The sequence below is a fragment of the Manacus candei genome, unplaced genomic scaffold (assembly GCF_025592945.1).
Source record: "Manacus candei isolate 608988 ecotype Guabito, Panama unplaced genomic scaffold, ASM2559294v1 h1tg000005l, whole genome shotgun sequence".
Taxonomy (NCBI): domain Eukaryota; kingdom Metazoa; phylum Chordata; class Aves; order Passeriformes; family Pipridae; genus Manacus; species Manacus candei.
In genome coordinates this window covers 16518306-16539679 of record NW_026138053.1, presented here as the reverse complement: position 1 = coordinate 16539679, position 21374 = coordinate 16518306, and the positions used below count along the sequence as shown (strand labels likewise).

Sequence of the window (21374 nt, the reverse complement as noted above, 5' to 3'; positions counted from 1 at the left end):
CAACTTGTAATACAACAGCAGAGATTTAGAAAGGGAAAGGGCTTGCTTGATTTAACTGCAAATGTATGAAAGCCTGCACAGAAATTACTTGACAGGAGACCTGTACTCTCCTCCATTAATAAAGCCTGAATGCACTTTGGAAGGGGGTAGTTATGCAATTTACTGATGCCATCTCAAACATTGGTAAATTCACTGATGTGTATGTAAACAAGAGATCATCTCAAAGCTGTAAACAGGTAAGGGGTGCCCTTGCTAAAGACAAGTAAGAACGTGCTTTAAAAAAGCCACAGCAGTAAAAGTTTAGAAAAGCAAAAAAAATATGTAATTAAGCTACAGCGCAAGCCCATTCCATTGGTTTGAAACAAAGAATGTCAAAAAACCCCTTGCATTTAAATAACTAGTATTGCAAGCTTTTGAAATCGGCATGATTAAGGAATACACATATAGAGCAAACTGCCTTTACATATAAAGGTTTTGTAGTGGACATTTAAAAAGAATTAAAACTCAGGTATCATGCAAGGGAAAAAGAACAGCAGGCAGAGTTGTTAAATTACAGCCTAACCGGGGCAGAGCAGGAGGTCCGAGGCCAGTGGGTTCAACTCCTCGCTCTGTTCCCGAACTCCAGTTCGCACCGCTCCCGGGCTCCAACCCGCACCGCTCCTGTCCCGCACCGCTCCCGGACTCCAACCCGCACCGCTCCTGTCCCGCACCGCTCCCGGGCTCAAACTCGCCCCGCTCCTGTCCCGCACCGCTCCCAGGCTCAAACTCGCCCCGCTCCTGTCCCGCACCGCTCCCGGGCTCAAACTCGCCCGCTCCGGTTCGGTCTCTACCGCGCGTGTTTCCCGTCCCGCACCATCTCGGCCGGACGAAGCCCCCGGCCGGGCACGGCGCGGCCCGGGCAGCCCCCCCCCCCCCCCCCGTTTTGTTTCGGGGTCCCGGGGGTCGCGCCGAGCGAGACCCGCAGCGCCGGGATCCCCCGTGCGGGCGGAGCGCGGCTCCCCGAGCCTCACCTCGCTCCAGCGCGGCGCGGAGCCCCGGCCGGCCCTGCGCATCTTGCGTGCCCGCGGAGCAACTCCGGTGGGCGGGCTGGGGGGCTCGGTGGTTTTAATGTTTCTGCAGCTGCCGCTCTCCACCCTTTTCCGACCCTCCTTTCTAACTCCTCCCTGCTGCGTGCGGGACCTGCACGCCCAGCCCAGCCGCCGCCCCGCCCCGCCCGGCGTGAGCACTGTGGGCGCTGCTGCGAAGTGCTCCCCCCCGGGACCCCCCGGCCCTGCCCGGCCGGAGGAGGAGGGGAAGGGGACGCCGCGGTCTCGCCCCAGCCGTGCCCGCCCCGGGAGCGGCCGCCGCCCGGCGCTCCGGGCGAGGAGGAGCCGGCAGGGCCCGGCCGGCTCCGAGCGCGGTCCCTACGCCTCGGGGATGCGGGGGCAGATTCCCGACCCTCCGGCTTTCTTTACCCCCGACTAGGCACAGCAGGGCTATGGCCATATGCCACCTCCGTCCTGAATCTCACAGGACCTGGGAAAGGAAACACCTGGAAGAGGCTCTTCCATTTTCCCACTTCACCAAGGTGTGTTTTTGCCCTGGCAGGCCCGGTGGCTGCCACCCGCACGCTGGCCTGCAGCCTCCTGCGGCGCTGGGTGACTCACGAGCGGCTCCCCCCGGGCAGGCACCGGCCCGATGGGGCAAGGATGGTGCAAGGATGGTGCCAGGCTGCACACCGGAGAGGCAGAAGCCAGCACTGACCCATGGGGGATAAGCTCACTTTCTGCCACTGTCAAACAGCACCAGGTGTTGGTGTTTTCACATTAAAAAAAAAAAAATCTATGCATGTTCAGAGGATGCTGTAAAATACCTACGTTTGAAAATATGAAGAGAAGCTTTAAATTCATTTTTTTAAAAACAAAATTGGCAATGGCAACTACTTACAGTGGTAACAGAGTTATTACACAGAGACAGAGAAAGAAGTGAGTTTAGGTTTTATAACTCCTTCTCTCTTCAAACTTTTAAAAGAAAAAGCACCTTGGTGTATGTGAAAAACTAACTCTGGTGGTAATCTATCGTTACACTTACTGCAGAAATTTTCTTGTTCCTTCCTCTGTTCTTGTTAACTCCAAATTGAAATGCAAACAAATATCACAATACACCAGAGCTCAATATATCAGGTCTTTCAGTTCATAGCATCACACTGGTCAATTAGCAGCAGCAGTTGTTATGGGGAAGCAGCTTTCCTCTGAAAGACAGTAAGAGTACTCTACCCTCAGGAAGAGGGTAGAGGGTCCCTCTCTTATTTATGCTAATAGTCACGCTTCAGTTGTTCCACGCCTCTCCCAGAATGACTCAGATAAATTACACTGGCAAACAGACATTAACTCTTCCACCACAAAGCTAGAAACTTGAAAAGATGTTTAGCCTCCTGAGAGCCTGGAGGAAAATACAGCCGTTAAGTTACAACTGTCAGAAAAGGCATGTGAAATAAATCATGCTTGAGGCTGACATATGCATCCCCTGCAACTGCCTGACATACCCTAGATATTTCAAGCTTTCCCCCTTGTTTAGCTAATATGTAGAAAATACTAAATAAAAGTGCATTCACTGGGCATTTCCCTCTAGGAAGTAATTCCCACCTAATTTTAAGCAAGAGGAACATATTAAAGGAACATGCTTTAATTAAAGGTTAGAATGACTCAGGGTTTCATTAGTCAGGTGTACAGGCTTTCATTTTGGGGCTACTGGTTACCAACTGAGAGAACTCCAATTCAGAGATGTTACATTCAACAAATTAATTTTCAGAGGCTGTGTAAAATCATAGAAACATAGAATGGTTTGGGTTGGAATGGACCATAAAAGATCATCTTGTTCCAACTCCCCTGCCATGGACAGGGACACCCCACTAGGCCAGGATGCTCAAAGCCCCATCCAACCTGGCCTTGAACACTTCCAGGGATGGGGCATCCACCCTTTCTCTGGGCAAGCTGCTCCAGGGCCTCACCACCCTCACAGTAATGAATTTCTTACTAATATCTAATCTAAATGTATTCTCATGTATTCTCTCTTGTCTTGTCACTACATGCTCTTGCAAAAACTCCCTCTTCCAGCTTTCCTGTAGGCCCCCTTTAGGTACTGAATGGCCACAATAAACTAACCCTGGAGCCTTCTCTTCTCCAGGCTGAACAAACCCAACTCTCTCAGCCTTCCCTCATGAGAGGTGCTCCAGCCCTGTGATCATCTTTGTGGCCCCCTCTGGACCTGCTCCAACAGGTCAATGTCCTTCCTGTGCTGGGGACCCTAGACCTGGACACATTACTCCAGGTGGGGTCTCACCAGAGCGGAGTAGAGGGGCAGAATCCCCTCTCTCAGTGCTGGCCACGCTGCTTTTGATGCAGCCCAGGACACGGTTCACTTTCTGGGCTGCAAGCTCACATTGCTGGGTCATGTCCAGCCACTCATCCACCAGCACTCCCAAGTCCTTCTCCATCCCTGGGGGTTGCCCCACCCCAGGTGCAGCACTGGGTAAAATACACAGGCAATTTAAGTTCCACTTCAAAAGGTTGGGTATTTGTATCACAAAAAGCATCATTAAAATTAGATGACCACACACATTTACAGCCCTCTTGACATCTCAACAGAGAAAACTGAAATACAGCTTCACTCTTCTCGGCCAAATGAAGCCAGATCAGCTGGATTTGCACTGAAAACTGTCTAAATCCTCAGAGATGATAGGTTAACATGGCTCAAACTGCACAGGTTCTAGCCTCCTTGCCAGGGCTGAAACACAAGTAAACTCAGGTTGGTCCAGCCAACTCTACCAAAAGTGTAGTTGCTGCTAAGTGTTCAGCGAGGGGTTTACACCAGGGTGATACTCGATCCCCACCAACAGAACAAGCCACCAACAGAATGAGAACTCTTTTTCTCAGTACCTCTCCAACTGCCAGGTCCACTGTTAAGGGAGCTTGTACTTCTGTGAAATACATACAGAAATCCAGTGTATATTCAGCTCCTTTGAGAACTCGACTTGGAATTGCCTACGGTCAGAATAAGGAGAAAGAACAACACAATGTTATTCATGCAGCATTTCAGAAATAACCAGAATGCAGGTCTCAGTCAAATGCCAGCAGGAGAGCCGCACACATCAGAACACTGAACTGACACGTAACAGCCACTTCACCTGGGTAAACTGGTTAAAAAACTGTTTTGCAACATGTCCACAAACATAAAGAGGCAAAGGCATTTGGTCACAGAGATCCTGAGTATGTATATGCTCCCAGGTACTTGAGTTTTTAGGATGAGCAGAAACTCATGTTTTAGAGCACAGCAACAACAACAACATAACCCCAACTGCCTGTGACAATCAAACTTGTGGAATTTCCAATGACAGCTTAGTGTAGTGAGGATTGCAGAAGCAGGGCTAGTCACAGGGCAATTTCCTTGCAGGAAAATGCTTTGATCGTGTCAGAAAAGAAGCTGTAAGCTGGGGTCCGCCCAACGCCTGCATACCAAGACTGGTGGCCTCTGACACCACCAGGAGACCGTACTCTCCCAGTGCTAATGCTGCTGGACAACTCACAATTGCATCAGAGGAGTGTCTGAACACTATCCATCTGGAAAAGACAGTGAAAATCCCTGCAAGACAGATTAGCAAAGGATTTGTCTCCAACACATCATTCTTTTGTACCTTCAAAAATCTTTATCCATATAAGCAAAATGTACTTTTAATCATTCTGACACAATTTAGACCCCAAAGAGAGCCATTCCTCCCTAAGTGCTGGGTCACGAACAGGGATCCTTAAAACAGTACCAAGAGAGCAGGTCTGATCACCAAGAAAGTATCCAGAGTGGCCTCCAGAATCCCCCAAAATTCTCATGACTACAAGAAATATAAAAAACAGCGAAAAAGTCAGATTCATACTTCTGATGCAATATCTGAACAAATATTCCATACTTTGAATAATTTGTCAAAATTTACATGCATTGTAGCATGCTCTTATATGCGCCATTAAGTAACTGATACTTTCCAAAATCTGTAAGCTAATTTGTTCATATTGGTTAAAATGACACCTTAAATGAAGTTACATGCAGGCAGAAGAAAATTATAACATTGTGAGATAACCTATACTGGGGGGCTATACCACAAAGTTCAGAGAGAGCAGAAAAAAGTAAGCATTTCTGTATCTGTAAGAAAGCAACACAGAAAAGAGTAAATTAAATTATTTTATTAATTTGTTAACATAACAGTAAATACAAACCATTGATACTGATTCTTGAGTGATAATTCTTAGGTATTCTCTGAATATCTAAGAGAACAATTCGGATTTATTTTTCAGTTTAAAATGAATTAATGCTTCAGTTGCATCACTTTTGCAATCTAGAACAATCTGGTTTTAAATTATAGTTTCCACAGGGGATAGGTTAGATGAATTAATTTTCTGTTGATATTCATAGTGTTCAAAAATTCCTTATCTTCTTTCCTCAGATTAAAATCAAAAACCTAGTTTGGAGAAAAAAAAAAGTGATGAGAACATTGCAAAGACTAAAGCACATATATTTCTTCAGTATGAGCACGCAGATGGCCTGTTTTTATGTTCTTGATATTGATCATTAATATTAATTAAATGTCCTTTTTTGTTTTTAAAAGCTAATGTAAAATGTTTACTACATTCCTTTTTGTGAGAATTTGTACTTTATTTTTTCACTATGATGAATATAACATTAGGAAAAGCTCAAGTCCAAAGGTAGAGAACTGAAGTAGCTGAGGAAGTGACATGCAATAGTTTGCATGGATATCATTGCACCCAAACTGTAACACACTGTAATATAGGGAGCAGTTATTAAGAGGATGATACTACAAGGCAGTGCAAATACTTGGCCTTTTTTTTTTTTTTTTTCAAAACTACAGACATCTTATTGGACGCCACAAAAAGTGCCAAAAAATTAGGTACAGAAAAAGTCTCCCAGCACAGCAACACAAAAAATTGCTGTGTTGGCTTATCTGTAATTTTTACCCAATGCACAATAGTCAGAGATGAGCTTCAAAGCTTTGGAAGGGGTGTGGCAATGTGGAAAGAGTTAACTGCTTAGATTCAATCAGTACCAGCAAGAGCTATGCCACCTTTATCCCCATTTTCAAACACGTGGGTTAACCACAGTGCAAAAAATGGGGCCAATATTACGCAGTCTACCTGGCTCAGTGAATTTGTGAACTTACTAGCATTAGTTTCTTTATTACACATGCTAGTCAGAAAATAATGCCTTGAAAGCCATGTTGGGGGACAGGTGTGACAGAAACACTTCTGCAGCCCAAATAAAAAAAAAATCTTGAATATGCACTTTAAACCCCCATTTCCATTATTTTCCAATGAAACATTCTTGGATGCCTTTATCGCCAGTAATATAAAAGATGACAATCAGAAAGAAGCAAGAAAAAAGAAGAGAGGGAGCCACTCATTAGGCAAGAAGCTACTTGGCTGCACTGAAAATGGTCTCACACTTTCCACTGAGTTTTAGTTTATATTTTTCTTTTCCTTATATGTTTCAAGACACTCCTCTTCCATTCGGAATCACAGAGCTCCTGCGAAGGCAGCTGACTGCACTTAGGTAGATGGCACTGATAAATTGTATCTTATTTTAAATAATGGTTTATCTCAACTAAAAAGGAGTGCCCCAATCAGTCACTACCATAAACGACCTAATGATAGGGAAAAAAAAAAAAGTGACTCCAGTTTTCTGGTGTATTCCCTGATCCTATTGACAAGATGATGGGTTATGTGGATGAAATGGATGCATTGCTGTATCTTAAAAAGGGTCATTGTAGAAAGGTGAAAAAGTTTTTTCCCTTTGGAGAAAGTTTGTTTTACAGAAATAAGAGCAAGAGGAGGAATTTCAACTCTGGGGAAAAATATGCATATAATTCCAGGAATTCACTTGAGGGACAAATTCTGAGTTCAAAATAAAACAAAACCTTAAAAAATGAGCACCTCCAGGCTAACTGACCAAAGAATAAATAAAAAAAATGGAATTAAACTTCCTGATTTCATATGTTCAGCACTTTTATATCCTTTTGGCCTTCCATGTTCTGCTTCTATTACCAAACATCACTCCTCCCTGCTACCCCTAAATCTCGCTACTGTTCACTTGCTAATTTCTTATTAGTTGTCTTATTTCTTTGATCAATGTTGTCAGTACTTTAGAAAGGTTCATTTAGAGGAGGTGATGAGGACTTAGCAGCCTTAGCTTAAAATCTATTACCACAAGGCTTATGTCAATTTAGTTGTGGAGAGGAACATAAAATATGAATCTATTGATTCTGTCTTTCCCTCTGCAACCTCATTAAAAGTAAAAGAGGACTTACTCAATGATTTTTAATTAACAAACACAGTATAAAACTTGTGAATACCGTATTCAAAGGAAGAGGCTCCAGTGACTTATCTCAAGGACACAGGAGATAACAGGGTTCCAGTCTCCTAGGGCAATTAATAGCTTCTAGCAGAAAACAATGGCTCTTAGTGAGGCACAATGTGCAAAACTGCTCATCACACCTGGGAGAAAGATAGTTTGGGTCAGCTGAGTCCTGGCACTGAAAAAGCTTATTTTCGCCTTAAATTACACTTGACCTTGTACATAGTTAAAATTAAACTCTTCTGTAGTTCTAAAGCCACTGCTTGATAGCAAAGGAAGTGCTAGGAAAGATTACAAAATAATAATAATAATGAGAAAAAAAAAAACACAGAAAAAAAGTCCTGAACCAACAACAGTTAGGAGTGAATATAGTTAGAAAAGTATCAGATTAAAACTGTAACTTGCCACAGCTATTCCTTAAGAATAATGCTTTTTTTAGTAATAGTATTTCTGGTTATTCCCTTCATTACTCATTGCACTGCTTAGATACCATGACCTAGATTAAGAAAATGGTGGTTTGACTTCCTAGCAAAAGCAGATGCAGACACAAAAAACCACTCTAAAATCTCTTGGACAGAAGGAACAGTGAAATATATTAATGAATTCAAAGCCATCCTCACTGTAGCCCAAAGTCACCTCTGTGGGCATTTCCAAGAAAATCTGTTTTAATTCCATTTAGCTCAGAACAAGGGAGGTCATCAGTCAGAATTAAGGGCAAAAACCCCAGAACTGTTATAACTAACATGGGACTTCTAGCCACATAACTAGGCCTAACTGATCCTGGTCTGGTAATACTGGAGCTAGAATTTGCTAGCATATATAAAGATTTAGTATGAATCATTCATGTTGGGAGTAGTATGTTGATGTGATGTCTGTTTCTTCAGAGAGAACTAGAGGTGAAACTCAGACTTATCTTCTGTAATTTCTGAAAGTCTTCACTACCAAAAAAGCCACACTGAGTGAGTATTAGGCACGACTCACTTCTAGTCCTCATTTTATGAATTCAGATACACTGTAAAGCAAGGACTCCCTCAACAGCACAGTTTGAATTTTTTTCCATATTGCTAAGGTGTTGTTCAATAAAGTGACTTTTTAAGAGTATTAGCTGATAGCCACTGGTAGAAAGGTTTATTTCTGGACAATCTTTCCAACTTTCACTTAGTCATTGCCATCATTTTCTGCAAAAGCTAAAAAAAGCCAAGAATTACCTTAGTTTTATAAATGAGCCTTACTTTTTGGAACTATTGAACCCCTCATCACAACAGTTAAGCCAGGTACGTAGCTGTTCTTAGACACCTGAAGTGGCATTCCTGGACTGCAGGCCAAGCTTGAAACTCCAGAAAACAGCCTTACTGGAGAGGTTGTGTATCTTTCTCAGAACATTACACTGTACAGGTATTAGTAAGCAGCATTTCATATTTTCTTAAAAATAATAAATAATATATTAATGGTTTCAGAGGCAAATCTAGACAAATTTTTATGGAAAAGTTTACTAGGAAAAACTAGCCAAATACTCTGAGGAGCTGTTATCAAAAAGGTAACTTTGTCTGTATTTTAGCCAAGCTCTACTTTGAGGACATACAATGCAGGCTAGAGTATATGATTGCTGTAAGTCACTTCTTGATAAAAAAGCTGAGGAGCTTTGTTTCCCAATAAGACTAAAGCAGAACAGCACTGGGAAAACTGCCTCAGGAAGTCCACATACAATATAAATCATAATCAGATTTTCCATACTTTTCTAGACGCAGAAACTCCTAAAATATCAAACCAAAGCAACTAGAAGTTGACTACTCAGACAACAGACCATGCAGGCATATTTCTCAAAACAGATCTGTAAACTACAAGTATCTCTATTTATCTCTTTATATAGATAGCCATTTTATAAAAAAATCTGAAGAACAGTACAGTCTGTTAATGAGATTTCCTGGACAAATCCAAAATGAAAGCTAAACTAATTCTCACAAAAAGCTCACCAGAATTTTCTGTAAGTAATAACAAAGATGCCTCTTTGGCTCTCAGAGCTTGCTGTTCAAGTCAGCTGTGCAGATACTTTACTAGTAAATGGACTTCTCTGGAAAGATTTCTACTTTGTTGTATCTACAGGCTACTAAGTAATGTGTATAGAACTCTCTGAGTCAATACCATATGCTTAAACCTTTTTTTTTGTGATGCTCAGATATTGCATATTACAGTGAGATTGTATTTTTGGCAGAGATTTGCAGTTTATATACAACATAAATACTGTTTTATGATACATTTTTTTCACACAGCCTTTTCTTCTTTGTAAATTCTACCTCTAACAAAGTACTTGAAAAATTATTTCATACTTTATTATTTCAACCTTTGTTATACACTAGCAGGTAGCATTTTTTCCCTACATTTTTCGAGAAGGGATACCTCATCATGCTCTTTTGATTAAATGGCCTGATGCAGGGTGGATGATATAAACAAGAGTCTTTGCATAGGCTTCAGTGAACTAGGGAAGAGGATTTGAGATGGGAATATAAAATCTCTGTGAGGATAGTAAAAAAGTGCTATCCTCAAAAATATCTTTTCTGTGTTTTCAATGCTAAGGATTTCAAAATAGTTATCATTAATAACAGACATTACTATCATGATTACATTCATGATACTAACCTTCCTTGAATTTAAATTACATGGTGTGACTCACTGATCACTGAGAAAGAAAAAGTTCAAACCTTCGTTCACTCAATAAGGCTTGGATCCCAGGAAACATGTCTCCCATCATGCATTCCATTCAGAATTCCAACATCGTCTTCTGCTATTGTAAAATCAAACACCTACGGGAATGTATGTATAGTTAACTTCATGAACACAGAGAGAATCAGCAAATTCTTCTTATATTTTGTCACAGAAAAACACTCTATTAAACTGACAGGCTCCACTGGGTCCTTTGCTCCCGAGTGATTCATTTTTATTTGTGGACTGTTAAGATGGTTTTGTAGCACTCTGGCCTCAGGCAAGGGTCCAAGACAAGAGTAGTATCAAAGCTGCTCTTTTTGACAAGACTGTATATTGTCACTGCTAGAGGAATAGGCATACCCTGACTGCAATCCCTTTGGGAACCTGAGCTCCGTATTTCACTTACATCCCAATGTTCAGTCTAGAATGTTACAGTTCTTTTCTTCAGACCATTAGCAAAAAAAAATTATTAGAAAGTATCAGGACATTCACAAAGCTAGCACACCAAAGGCTGTATCTATCTTGTCTATGATTCTGCTTTGACAAAGCACTCATAGATCAGCTAATACAGAAACAGTGCTACAGTGCCTCAGTACTAACTCGAACTTGAAAGCAATCACCTGCCCTCATGTACAGGTTCTTACAGCCACTGCCTTCTCCTGTGCCGAGACCTGCAACATGGAATTACAGTGTCAGTGTTTTCTTAGCAGATGTCTTATTCAGACATTATCATCAGAAAGTTGCTTCTGTTGTCTTTGTCAGAGCTCCTCCATGTTCAATAAAAAGATCCTGTGGGTCCTGAACTGCTGCCAAATGAGCTCCTCCCATCCTGCATTATCCAGCAATCCCTGTCTGCTGGAATGACCCTTGTAGTCAAATCTCAGTGCTCACTTCAGCTTTTTAAACCTAAACCAGGGACCTGTCACACAACTAGAAACCTATATATTACATACTGAGGCTTAAATGAGAACTGTACTTTCACCAACTTGACTAGAAGCGGTAGAGACTCAGGCCAACACACTAGCATGGGGAAAAGAAAGCAAATGTGATAAACAGCACTCGATAACTGTGCCATTTCCCTCCTCGTCTCCATCTTAAGTGTTTTAAGTTTTGCTGCAACACATTTCCTCAGTTGTGTGAAAACTAATTGGTGGTGCGACAGAGTAAACTCTGTAAGAAATAAAATTAATCTGGATTTAAAATATCATTGGGGAAAATAAAAGAATAAGGAAGGATTTTTAACATGGTTTTGTTCTCTGATCTGGTTCACACTACAGTACCACAAGCAGCTGTGCTTGTACCACAGAAGGCTGTGTGCATGTGAGAATAAATAATCAAGGCAGGAGCTATATAAACAGGCATGGCCACCAGCAGAAATCCTCATTAAATGTATACGTTTGCACCTACACACACACACACACACAGAGTGATAAAAATAGGAGACAGAAGTTTCCTGTCTTGCAAAGTTTCCTCCTGATTTGCTAAACAGTGCATACCCCAATGATATTTTTGGAAGTAACAATACAGTTGTTGTGGTTTCACCTCCCCCAAAGAAAGCACACTTTCAGATTAGAAAAATGGAGAGAAAAATCAAGTAATGAATTAAAACCATTTGGTATGAAAAGGAAATTAAAACAAGGCTGCGGGGGAGGAATCATGCTGCCAATCCTCATTTGTGCCCTCTTTTCTTTGTCCATCCCCTTCATGTTGGGACCTTTTCTGCACGTTGAGTAGAAGGAAGAAGATAGGGCAAGAGTCAGCTCTGGCAAGACTGCGATTTCCTTGGAAGGTCTCCACCTCAGAGATAACCCTAAGTGAGTTTTACAGCTTTCACATAATGTTATGCACAGCTCCTTCCATTTGACCTGTGTACCTATCACAAAAAGGACTGAACCATAACCAGAGTAGGATGTTCTACAACCAGCAAAGTCATAAATAAAAATATTAATAATAAAAACCAACTACAAAAGGTCTTCTATGTATTTTTCTTTATACACAGCAATTAGCTCTCTGGTTGATTTCAGATATTTGTGAGTTACGGTTTTCTACTACATTGCAGTAATTTTATGGTACCATCATTTGCCAATTTTAACTGAGTTACTCCAGTATAAAACTGGCATAGGAAAATGGGAAGTCAAGCCAAAGTATTGAAAACTGTTATTTGGATCTAAGTCAGACTTGAGTGCATAACCAAATCTCACCTTGCAGTTTTCCTCTATCCTTTCCGCTTTTGTTGACTTTGGAATAGTGACAATCCCATTCTGGAAAACATAATGCTTCTTATCATTAAAATGTACACAGTTTTGAAGAAAATTCTCTCTCTCAAAACATTTGAAGACATTCCTCATGTCTTCTGAGGTTTTAATTTCATTTTTCTGGGGACACTGACATTTCTATATGCCATTTGCAACTGCAGTTATATACACTGCATTAATTTCCAACAGAGATCATGAGGTTTATGTCAATTTAACACAATATTTCATTCCTTAGTACTTCGTGTTGAGTGACAGAAATGGAATGATGCCTGATAGTGCTTGTAACACTTACTTTGAAAACATCTCTTATTAGTACTTATTCTCTAGAATCAGATTCTTTGCATATTTAAAATACTGGCACGATTTGCCTACGACATTCCAAATTTCCAGTACAGCAGTTAGTTCACACAGTATCAACATACGGAAGGCAGAAATACTGCCTGTATAAATTCTGGTTTGATGCACAAAACCCAGACTATTTGCATTTTTTTCCTGAGAAAGAAGACACATTTTTATTACCACCCTCCATTACCTGTATACTCCAGCGTATGCAAATCTGTGCTGGAGTTCTGCCATACTTCTTTGCCATCTGAATGATCGTAGGATGAGTTAGTGCTTCCCCTTTGGCCAAAGGACAGTAGCCTTCAAAGACAATATCTCTGCTCTTACAATAATCAACCAGCTCCTGAGGTCTTTGGAAAGGGTGGTATTCAACCTTAGATAAACAGAAATAAACTTCTAGTAAAAACCTTGAGAGTACATTTGGTAGAAAACATCACTGATAAATGAAAATATTTTTTTCTTTCTTGTTTTAAAAATACAACATTGAGTGAAATCACTGTTTCTGGGAAGTAGATGTAAATTATCAGTTTTAGAAGACACATGAAGTATATAAATCAACAAGTATTTTTCCTGTAATTGGCACAGCAGTTTACTGTGTATTTTGTTTCCCTCTGAAGCAAGGTGCAAGGAGCAGTTGTCTGCCTGACTTGCAGTTGGACTTGCACTGTTGTTCTGTTTTGTGTTTGAGAAATACTTGCCAATGCACAGTGGAAGTCACGGTCAGGTCATTTTTACCGGTGCTTTGAGACTACCTTCTCTTCCGCAAATCTACGTCCTTTCCTGTTTCTTTACTAATCATCTTTGAGTTGCACAGGCAAGGGGAGGGGGCTGTGCACGGACTGGGTCTGCAAGAGACCAACCAGAACAATTTGCTTAGGATGAGGGCCTGACCTGTTGGCATGGATTGTACATGGAAAATGCTGTATTCTGTGTGCACTGTCACCATAAGCTTATGCAGGGAAGCAATCTTGCTGTGGAATGAAGTGTGAAGGGGACCCTTTGTAGGAAGGTAGGTCACAAATTGCCAGGAGCCAGTCAGAAGAGGAAAAGTAACAAGCTACAAAGACACAGTTGTTGGGAGCAAAAGGAAACAGAAGTTATTGGAAAGTAAGGATCTCAGAGGAGCCACGTATTCTGGCATGTAGCTAAACCCAAAAGAGAACCTCTGTAATATTCCTTAATATGTTATTTAAATAAGTATCTCACAGTTTACGCATTCTAAGAAGTATACCTTCCTCTGCATTCAGATGAAAATGGGTAGTGTTTCCTTTTACAAAATACATAATCATGTTATATATTTTTGTGACTGGTCATCACCATTGTTCCAGGGATCGAACTCTTGCGCATTTTGAGGAAAAATACTCTTCTGAACAATTACCTCAACACATGGAATCTGGAAAATTTCTTCTGCCACAAAAAGGAAAAATGAACATTTCCTGTTTCTCATCTTTAGTACATGTTGTCTTTGCAGACAACAATAGTCAGAACAATAGGCTGGCAGTCATTCAACATGTGCTAAGAAAAAACTGTGCCCCTGGAAGGCTGGGCTGAGTCAGCCTAGAGCCGCTATGATCTAAATTACTAGGTGGACTCGGGAACAAGGTTCAAGCAGCAGACATCCATGTCTTCAACCTTTGATGTTTCTTGACCTTTGAGTACCCTTTGTATTTCATGTTTATACGTGTAAGAGCAGTGTTTAGGTCATATGATTATTCACTTGTTTGCACCTGAGCTGACTACAAAATATTCTCGTATTTACGCAAAACTATGAGGGGAGAAACGAAAGAGCAAGCAGGGTGTACTACTAGACTGTTACAATAATAATAATAAGCAATTTTAGCAGACATTCTTTACACTAAGTATAGCAAATATTGTGGCTTAGAAAATATTAAATAAAGAAGGATGTATTTATGATCAAATGCTGAAAAATCTGCAGTGCCCCTATGGCATCATATGACTTATTTGGCATTTATTACTAACATAACTGTAAGCAGGATTTATCTGCTGGTCTAGTAAGATTCTAGGCAGCACAGTTCCAGGCTACACCAGACATGTTTAAAGCAAGAGCAGCATGCTGAGATGTCCCCTGCCTCCTTCACAAGCAGAATACACAGCAACAACTACTTCCCACCTGGGAAGATTACACTTTCTGCCTTTCACTGAACCAGGAGTCTCCCAAATTTTGTGAAATGAGTTTTGGCACAAGCAGTTCTGTGTTAGTAGCAAGCAAGTATTTTGCTTCTTAAATATATTACTAAAATAATCAAACGCATACAATAAAATAAGCACTTTTGAATTGTTTTTCCTGCAAACATTCTGGAAGGTCCTAGTAGCACCTGAATGCAAGGGACCAGGATCCTGAGCTACAAGAGGCATAAGGTGAGTGGTCAGCATGTGCTTCCCCTCAAAGTAATAATTCCTACTTCCTGCCTTGCCCCACCCTTGCCATTTTAGTCACCAAGCTTTTCTGAGGTGAGGGCTGTCCATCACATGGTGGTAGAGGAAGATCTTGATCTTTTCTGGCACTCTACCCTGAGTGATTTCTGTGTAAAAACTGGTATTTTTTTAATAAAACAGTTTGCAGTTCACATTACAGAACTTTTCACAGCTGCTACTTGGTCAGGGGGCCCACAGGGGACATCTAACTGAAGTGCTGTTTTTTTCAAGTCATAGCAAAATGGGGAAAAGCTGAGTCTAATAACAATCCTGACACATGGCCCTAGAAAGTCATACCTTGGATGATGGTACACAAAAGCCTTACTCTTTCCACTCTGCTGTGGATCCTTTTTACCTGGTAAGGTTTCCCTGCATCTGGAATCCAGTAATTTTCTCAGTGGGAATGCTGAGTCTTACAATTATTTCTCTTTATAAAACTGAAAGACAAGCCTATAAATATTTTCTCTATAGAGGAACAGTTCAGGTGAGTTTATGTACAAAGGTGTTGTTTGCTAATGCCTTAAATACATTTCTACCTTGTACAGATTTACACAATAGAGCTCAATATTAATGGCAATATCAATGACATTGCTAAATCTCTCTGAAGTATTACACAGTAATAAGCACCTCTCTAAGAGTGAAAAAAATATGATGAGCATTTCTACATGGAATTCAGAGAGGGACAGTTTATATTTGCTTTCAGTGTATCACTTTATTAAATGAAACATATATATTAATTAAATACTTACAAAATGTATTTTTTCCCCTAATGAGTGACAGGCCCAGGAGTCTTCAAAGAGACTTCAAAGATTTCTTTGAGCATAAATCCAAACTTACTACTGCCAAGTCAATTACAAACTCTGGAACACAAACCTGAAACTTGTAGGTTATAAGATTCATTCTACATGATAAAGCATTTTCCATCATTTTACACAGTGTTTAGCAGTATTTTTAATAATATATTGTAATTTTAAAAGGTGCTTGCTTAGTAATAAATACCTTGATAATACTATCTTCTTGAAAAGACAGGCCTTTCCTACTTCTTCAAAAGCCATAATGATATCAGGGTTTTTTTTCCAGGAACTGAGAAGAAAGCAGTACTTAACACTTGGTTTGTAAAACAGACGTGTTGCTTACTTCTCCTGCCTTCCTACTTCCTCCTCTTTACAGAAAAAACAACTTTCAATTTTAGCATCATAAGAACTGTTGGAATTGTAAGAAGAACACCCAAAATTCTAAAAGGGAAGTGATTTTCTTCCAGTTGCTTATTTACATATTTAGACTTTGTATACAGTGATTATTTGCAAATGTTTTGTATTTAGAAATAAGTCCATTGAAAGAGCACAGTATTTTATGCATAAATATAGCAAAAAAATTATAAACTGTGTTATAAACTGTGGAAAGTGAAATAGGAACTCAATACAGCATTTCCAGTTCCAATTTGAATGTAGGAATTCATTAGTTATTTGATGGTGCTTAAGTAATCTCACCATCAGACACAATAACTCTCCAACACTAAGCAAGAAACAGAATAAATACTCTGAGGATAACCTGAAGTATGGTTTATAAGATTTCTATAAATCTAAAAGGTGTAAATTAATGCTATAACATAACTGTTCAAAGTGGAGCACTTTGCAATGGCATGGGTATTTCGTTGGTGGTTGTTGTATTAAAATCAGAACATTGCTGTGCATAACCTTAAAGAAATAACTCTCCCACCCCCCAGTATCACCACCACCTCAACTCTGTCTCCTTTTTTTCAGCCACAGAAAAAGAATTCTGTCAAACAGGACCAAGAAACAACTTGTCTCCATGAATACTACTGACACAGCAAGACTGGTAACATTTGGACATTGTGAGTAAGAGGAAATTTCAAAACAAATTCAAGAATACACTTTTTTTCTTTGCAGTGATTTAGTAGGACACAACAACTCCTCTCATTTAACAAGCAGTAACAGCTTGTGCCAAATTCTAGCAAGACTTTGTAGATGTGCCTTTCTTGAACCTTGGAAAACTCACTGATTCTTAAACAGTCATCAGCCTGCCCATCTTAACACATATTTCAATGGCTAATTTTGAGTAACTGAATTTAACTATTTTATATGAGTTTATGCTAATTTAACATTACTCACAATTGTCCCTTAGTAACCTTTTGTCTAGTGGACAGCTAAAATCAGAGCTGCTTGGTTCTGACGGTCACACTGAGCAACCTTTGTACGGCTGTTAAAGACATTAAACCACAAACAGCTGCCAGAAATCCTGACCACCTGTACAAAGGGGAAAAGCATGTGCCTGTACTCCATCCATTCCAGTTCCCACGTCCATGTTAGCACAAGCACACTTTCTCTGGCAGGAGATGGTAGGAATGGGAGCATGAACTTCCAGCACAGCTGGAGGCAGAAACCTGCAACAAGGGAAGAGTTGTCAAGTGCCCTGGCAGTGTGCCGGTATGTAGGTGGCCGTTTTATATCTGCCTAGGGCAGCAAAAAAAATTTTGCCAGGGCTGTCACAGCACCTGCCTAGACAAGGAGTTCACTGAATTTAATGTGATCTTGAAATAAGAAATAAGGGGGGAGCAAGGGAAACAGCAGCCTTGCACGGATATGTAATTACCTGAGGCTTTCAGTGTTGCTTAGAGGAAGTACAAAAGCATTTGAACACAGGCTTTCCAAAATCCTGCTCTCTCTAGAGATGCTATATGTTCAGTGCTCCTCGAATTTTATTTCTTGACTGTTTTATCATCAAAAACTGCCACAGGGATCATTTGTTTGTGTCGTAAAACCAGACACAAACAAGTAGCCTGGGAGAAACTGGGGTGGAAAATAGGAGGAAGGACTGCCCTCCCCTTCAGGTCATCTTCCTGAATGGTTTTCAGTATGTACATACTAAAAATAGGAGAAATTGTATGACTAAAGCTAGTTTGGGTGTAGCCTTTCAGACACAGGGGTGGGGAGGTTCACCAAAAAACCGAAGTAAAAACCCAAACTCAGATACTTTAAATACATTTATCCACTCACCTGATTAACATGTGGAGTAAAGACACAGTCTTCCTTTAGTTGCTCAAGATGGCTGATAAGAAAGTTGCTTACGCCAATTGATTTACACAAACCTAATGAAAAACAGAACAAGAAAAAGTTTTGGGACAATCTTAACTGTTTGGGAGGATGATTTGAAAAATATCACTTTCAAGAGACAAAATGATTGCTCGCATCATTTCTGCAGAGCAAAATACTGAAAAGAAACACAGAAAAACAGCACCAAAATCTAGTTTGACAGTATTATCTGAAAGCATGGTTTTGTCACAGTCACATTAGGAATCTAAACACACTGGAAACTCCCCAGTGTATAAAAACTCCAGGCTAAATTCTGGGAAAGGCTGATGTAGTGTAAGCAAAGAACAATCAGACTCCACCAGAATGAAAAGAAGGAAATGGTGTTCCGAGCAGCTTGCCAAAACTAAAGAAAAGTGGAACATTTGCTGAAGACTAATAAGGTGTGAGCAATACAACACAAGGACACGCAGCCCAAATGAACTATGTCACATTGCTTATACTTCTACTGGATCACTGTGAGACATTATGTAAAACTCAGTGTAAAATCTTCATTAAATGAGCAGTATCTAACAAGAACCACGAAGCTTAAAATGTAGCTAGATTTCTCAGCTCCTGTTGACATGCAAATAAAATTAAATGGGACCTGGGTGACATGAAGGTTATTTTTTAAAATAAGCCTTAAGTGTGCATGCATGTGTATAAATTAGGAGCTGACAGACCTGAAAACAGATGTCTTTCTTCAAACCTCAGATATGATAAAGGACAACTCCCAGTCTTGGCCTGCCACATACACACCTCAACCCTGACTTGTTTGGCACAGTCTGGTCCTTATTCTGTGCTGGTAGGGAAGCTAGGCTAGTAGGAGTCTCCTTGGGCTGTGGATTGTGTGGACCACAACTCAGACTAACTTCTTCAGTAGGTGAACTTTGTCTGGATTGACTTGATCTGCATTTCAGTCTGTAATTCTACAGATGGCAAGCCTGTCTCAAGGTGTGTGAACACAGAACTCTGATCACTGTTGTTAAACCAGTAGTTATTTGAGCTGGCCAATTCTATAAAATGTATAGGCATGTGTGCATCTATACACAAAGAAAGAAATTAAATTTCTCTAGTCCTTTTGGAAATTCTGTAAGTGAAACTACAGTTTACTGCTAATTCTTATAAAGAGATTGTTAAGGTACTGAAAAAAAAAATCAGCTTTCATATACTTTAGCAGCAGAAGCAGATAACCTGCACAGCAGCAAAACCTGTTATAACACATACTATCACTTTTTAATGTGGCTTCTTTTGTAGAATACCAAAAGAAGAAAAATACATTAGCAACTCAAGTGCTAGACATCTTTCCCTTACAGAAATTATCATTGTTCAAGATGTATAACATAATTAGGTTAAAATCTGCACTATAGTGATTTGCATAATTTGTATGTAATCTGCCAGAAGGAGCAAAACCTTAGCTTTTGACAAACAACCCTTGAGTGTCAACACTAATAAATCATTATGCCACAGCAGTTAGAAAAACACAGTTTTAACACAATGGTGAACCAAAATATTATACACTATTGTTGAAAGCTAAGGAGTTACAAAACCCATGTCATTATTGCCCTTGAAGAATAAAGCTTTCATTTCAGGCTGAAATAAAACAAAATTCAATCACAGACAATGAATATGAAAGGGCTTATCAAACCTGTACATTTGCACAGAAAGCTTCCATTCTTTTCCCCCTACAGTATGCTCTAAGATGTTTTGCTTCTAGCATATTTCTCATAGGAGACTTCGAAGTCTGTTCCGTCGAGTTAGATTTCCCAACAAGAAATTTCAGGTTACTTATGTTTTGTGTTAAAAGCCATCTGAGCCATTCCTACTAAAATCAGTATTACAGCATTCACGTGTTTACAGTGATGTCACACAAAGCTGAATTCAAAACTGCCAAGAAAGTAAACATTTTCACAGAAAACAGAGAAACAATAATTAGAATTTCAATGTTTTTGCAGAACCAGCATTTTCTTAAAACTTTTTTTTTAGGGTAATATGCTTAAAACATTTGACTGTCATTAAATACTCATATTTAGTTTTGGTAAAGTTAGAACCCTTTGTTTAAATGCCATTGTTTTGGTTTTAGTTATAGTCTAATACATGAAAGTTAAAGTGTTTTGACTTTTGCATTAAATTACAATATGAAATAATTAAAACAATTGCACAGGGTAACTGTATTAAAAAAACTTATTTTAATGCATGGTGGAAACATGAATTCAAAATACTGGAATTTTCTGAAAAATAGAGCTTAAATTTCAACAATCAATCAATCTCTACTCTATAGAGAATTGCTTCCATTTGCCTGAAGGAAGATTAACACAATTGCTCAGCATTGTCCAAATCTCAGAACAACTGTCTTAAAGCAGAAGATTACACAGGATTATTTCCACATTTACATCTGCTGGATTAATTCCTAAGAATGAAGATTTAAAAAAAGACAGACAAGAAAATGAAGGTCTGGTTCACGGCTGGGCCTTATCTGGCAGACCAACACTTGTGACTACGTGTATCAAACAAGATCCATGAAATCACATCAATAGTAGAAATAAAAAAACTACATATTGAGAAACTTGTGTAAAAGTGTTCCAATTTACTGCCTTGAAATAACCTGGAGGGTGGGGGGGGTGCACATTTCCTCACAGAGCTCAAACAGGTAAGTTCCCCGGTTTCTGCCATGGGTCTCAAAACCACTAGAATGCTCTTGAGGAGGGGGGCAGGCATTTGGGGTTTTTTAATACCTGTTAAGTATGCTTAAAAATCTCATTTCAGACAATTCAGGCACAATTCATGTCTTAGCTGTTATGACAGCATGTGGTGTTTAAGTCTATAGTTCTTTTTAACTTATTCAGTTTAACTAGTCCTGGAGTTCAGGCTTTCCGAGATAAAAGTTTGCAATGTGCTAGCTACAATCCCTCTAGAAAGTACCCTTAAAACATACATTTATCCTGACTTATTTACAAAGTCACAGAGCTTTGACTCAGGGAGAGAAAGCATCCTCCTTATCTGCTTGAGGAAATGAGTGGTCTGGCCCCTACGAAGCAGATTTTGAGAAAGTGCCAGGTGCAATAAACAAAGAGTTTGCAATTCCCCATTAGCTCTGAGGCTTTGTCCTACTCCTTGCAACTCTGACTTCACAGGCTTGAAGAAAAACTTGGCAATG

The 21374-nt window shown here is 40.0% G+C and overlaps 1 protein-coding gene across 6 annotated transcripts in view; it reads right to left on the bottom strand.

Annotated features, from left to right (window-relative positions):
* Positions 1-5347: 5347 nt before the first annotated feature.
* Positions 5348-21374, bottom strand: part of LOC127477013 (uncharacterized oxidoreductase ZK1290.5-like) — a 45478-nt gene continuing 29451 nt past the window's right edge. The window contains exons 4-6 of one of the 6 annotated variants that reach the window (XM_051800681.1): positions 18146-18237; positions 10092-10193; positions 5348-5485 (exon numbers count right to left, since the gene is read on the bottom strand). In XM_051800681.1, coding sequence (XP_051656641.1) covers positions 10098-10193; positions 18146-18237 — 188 coding nt within the window. In that variant the 3' untranslated portion in view covers positions 5348-5485; positions 10092-10097. The other 5 variants (XM_051800675.1, XM_051800691.1, XM_051800702.1 and 2 more) reach the window with 5 other exon arrangements.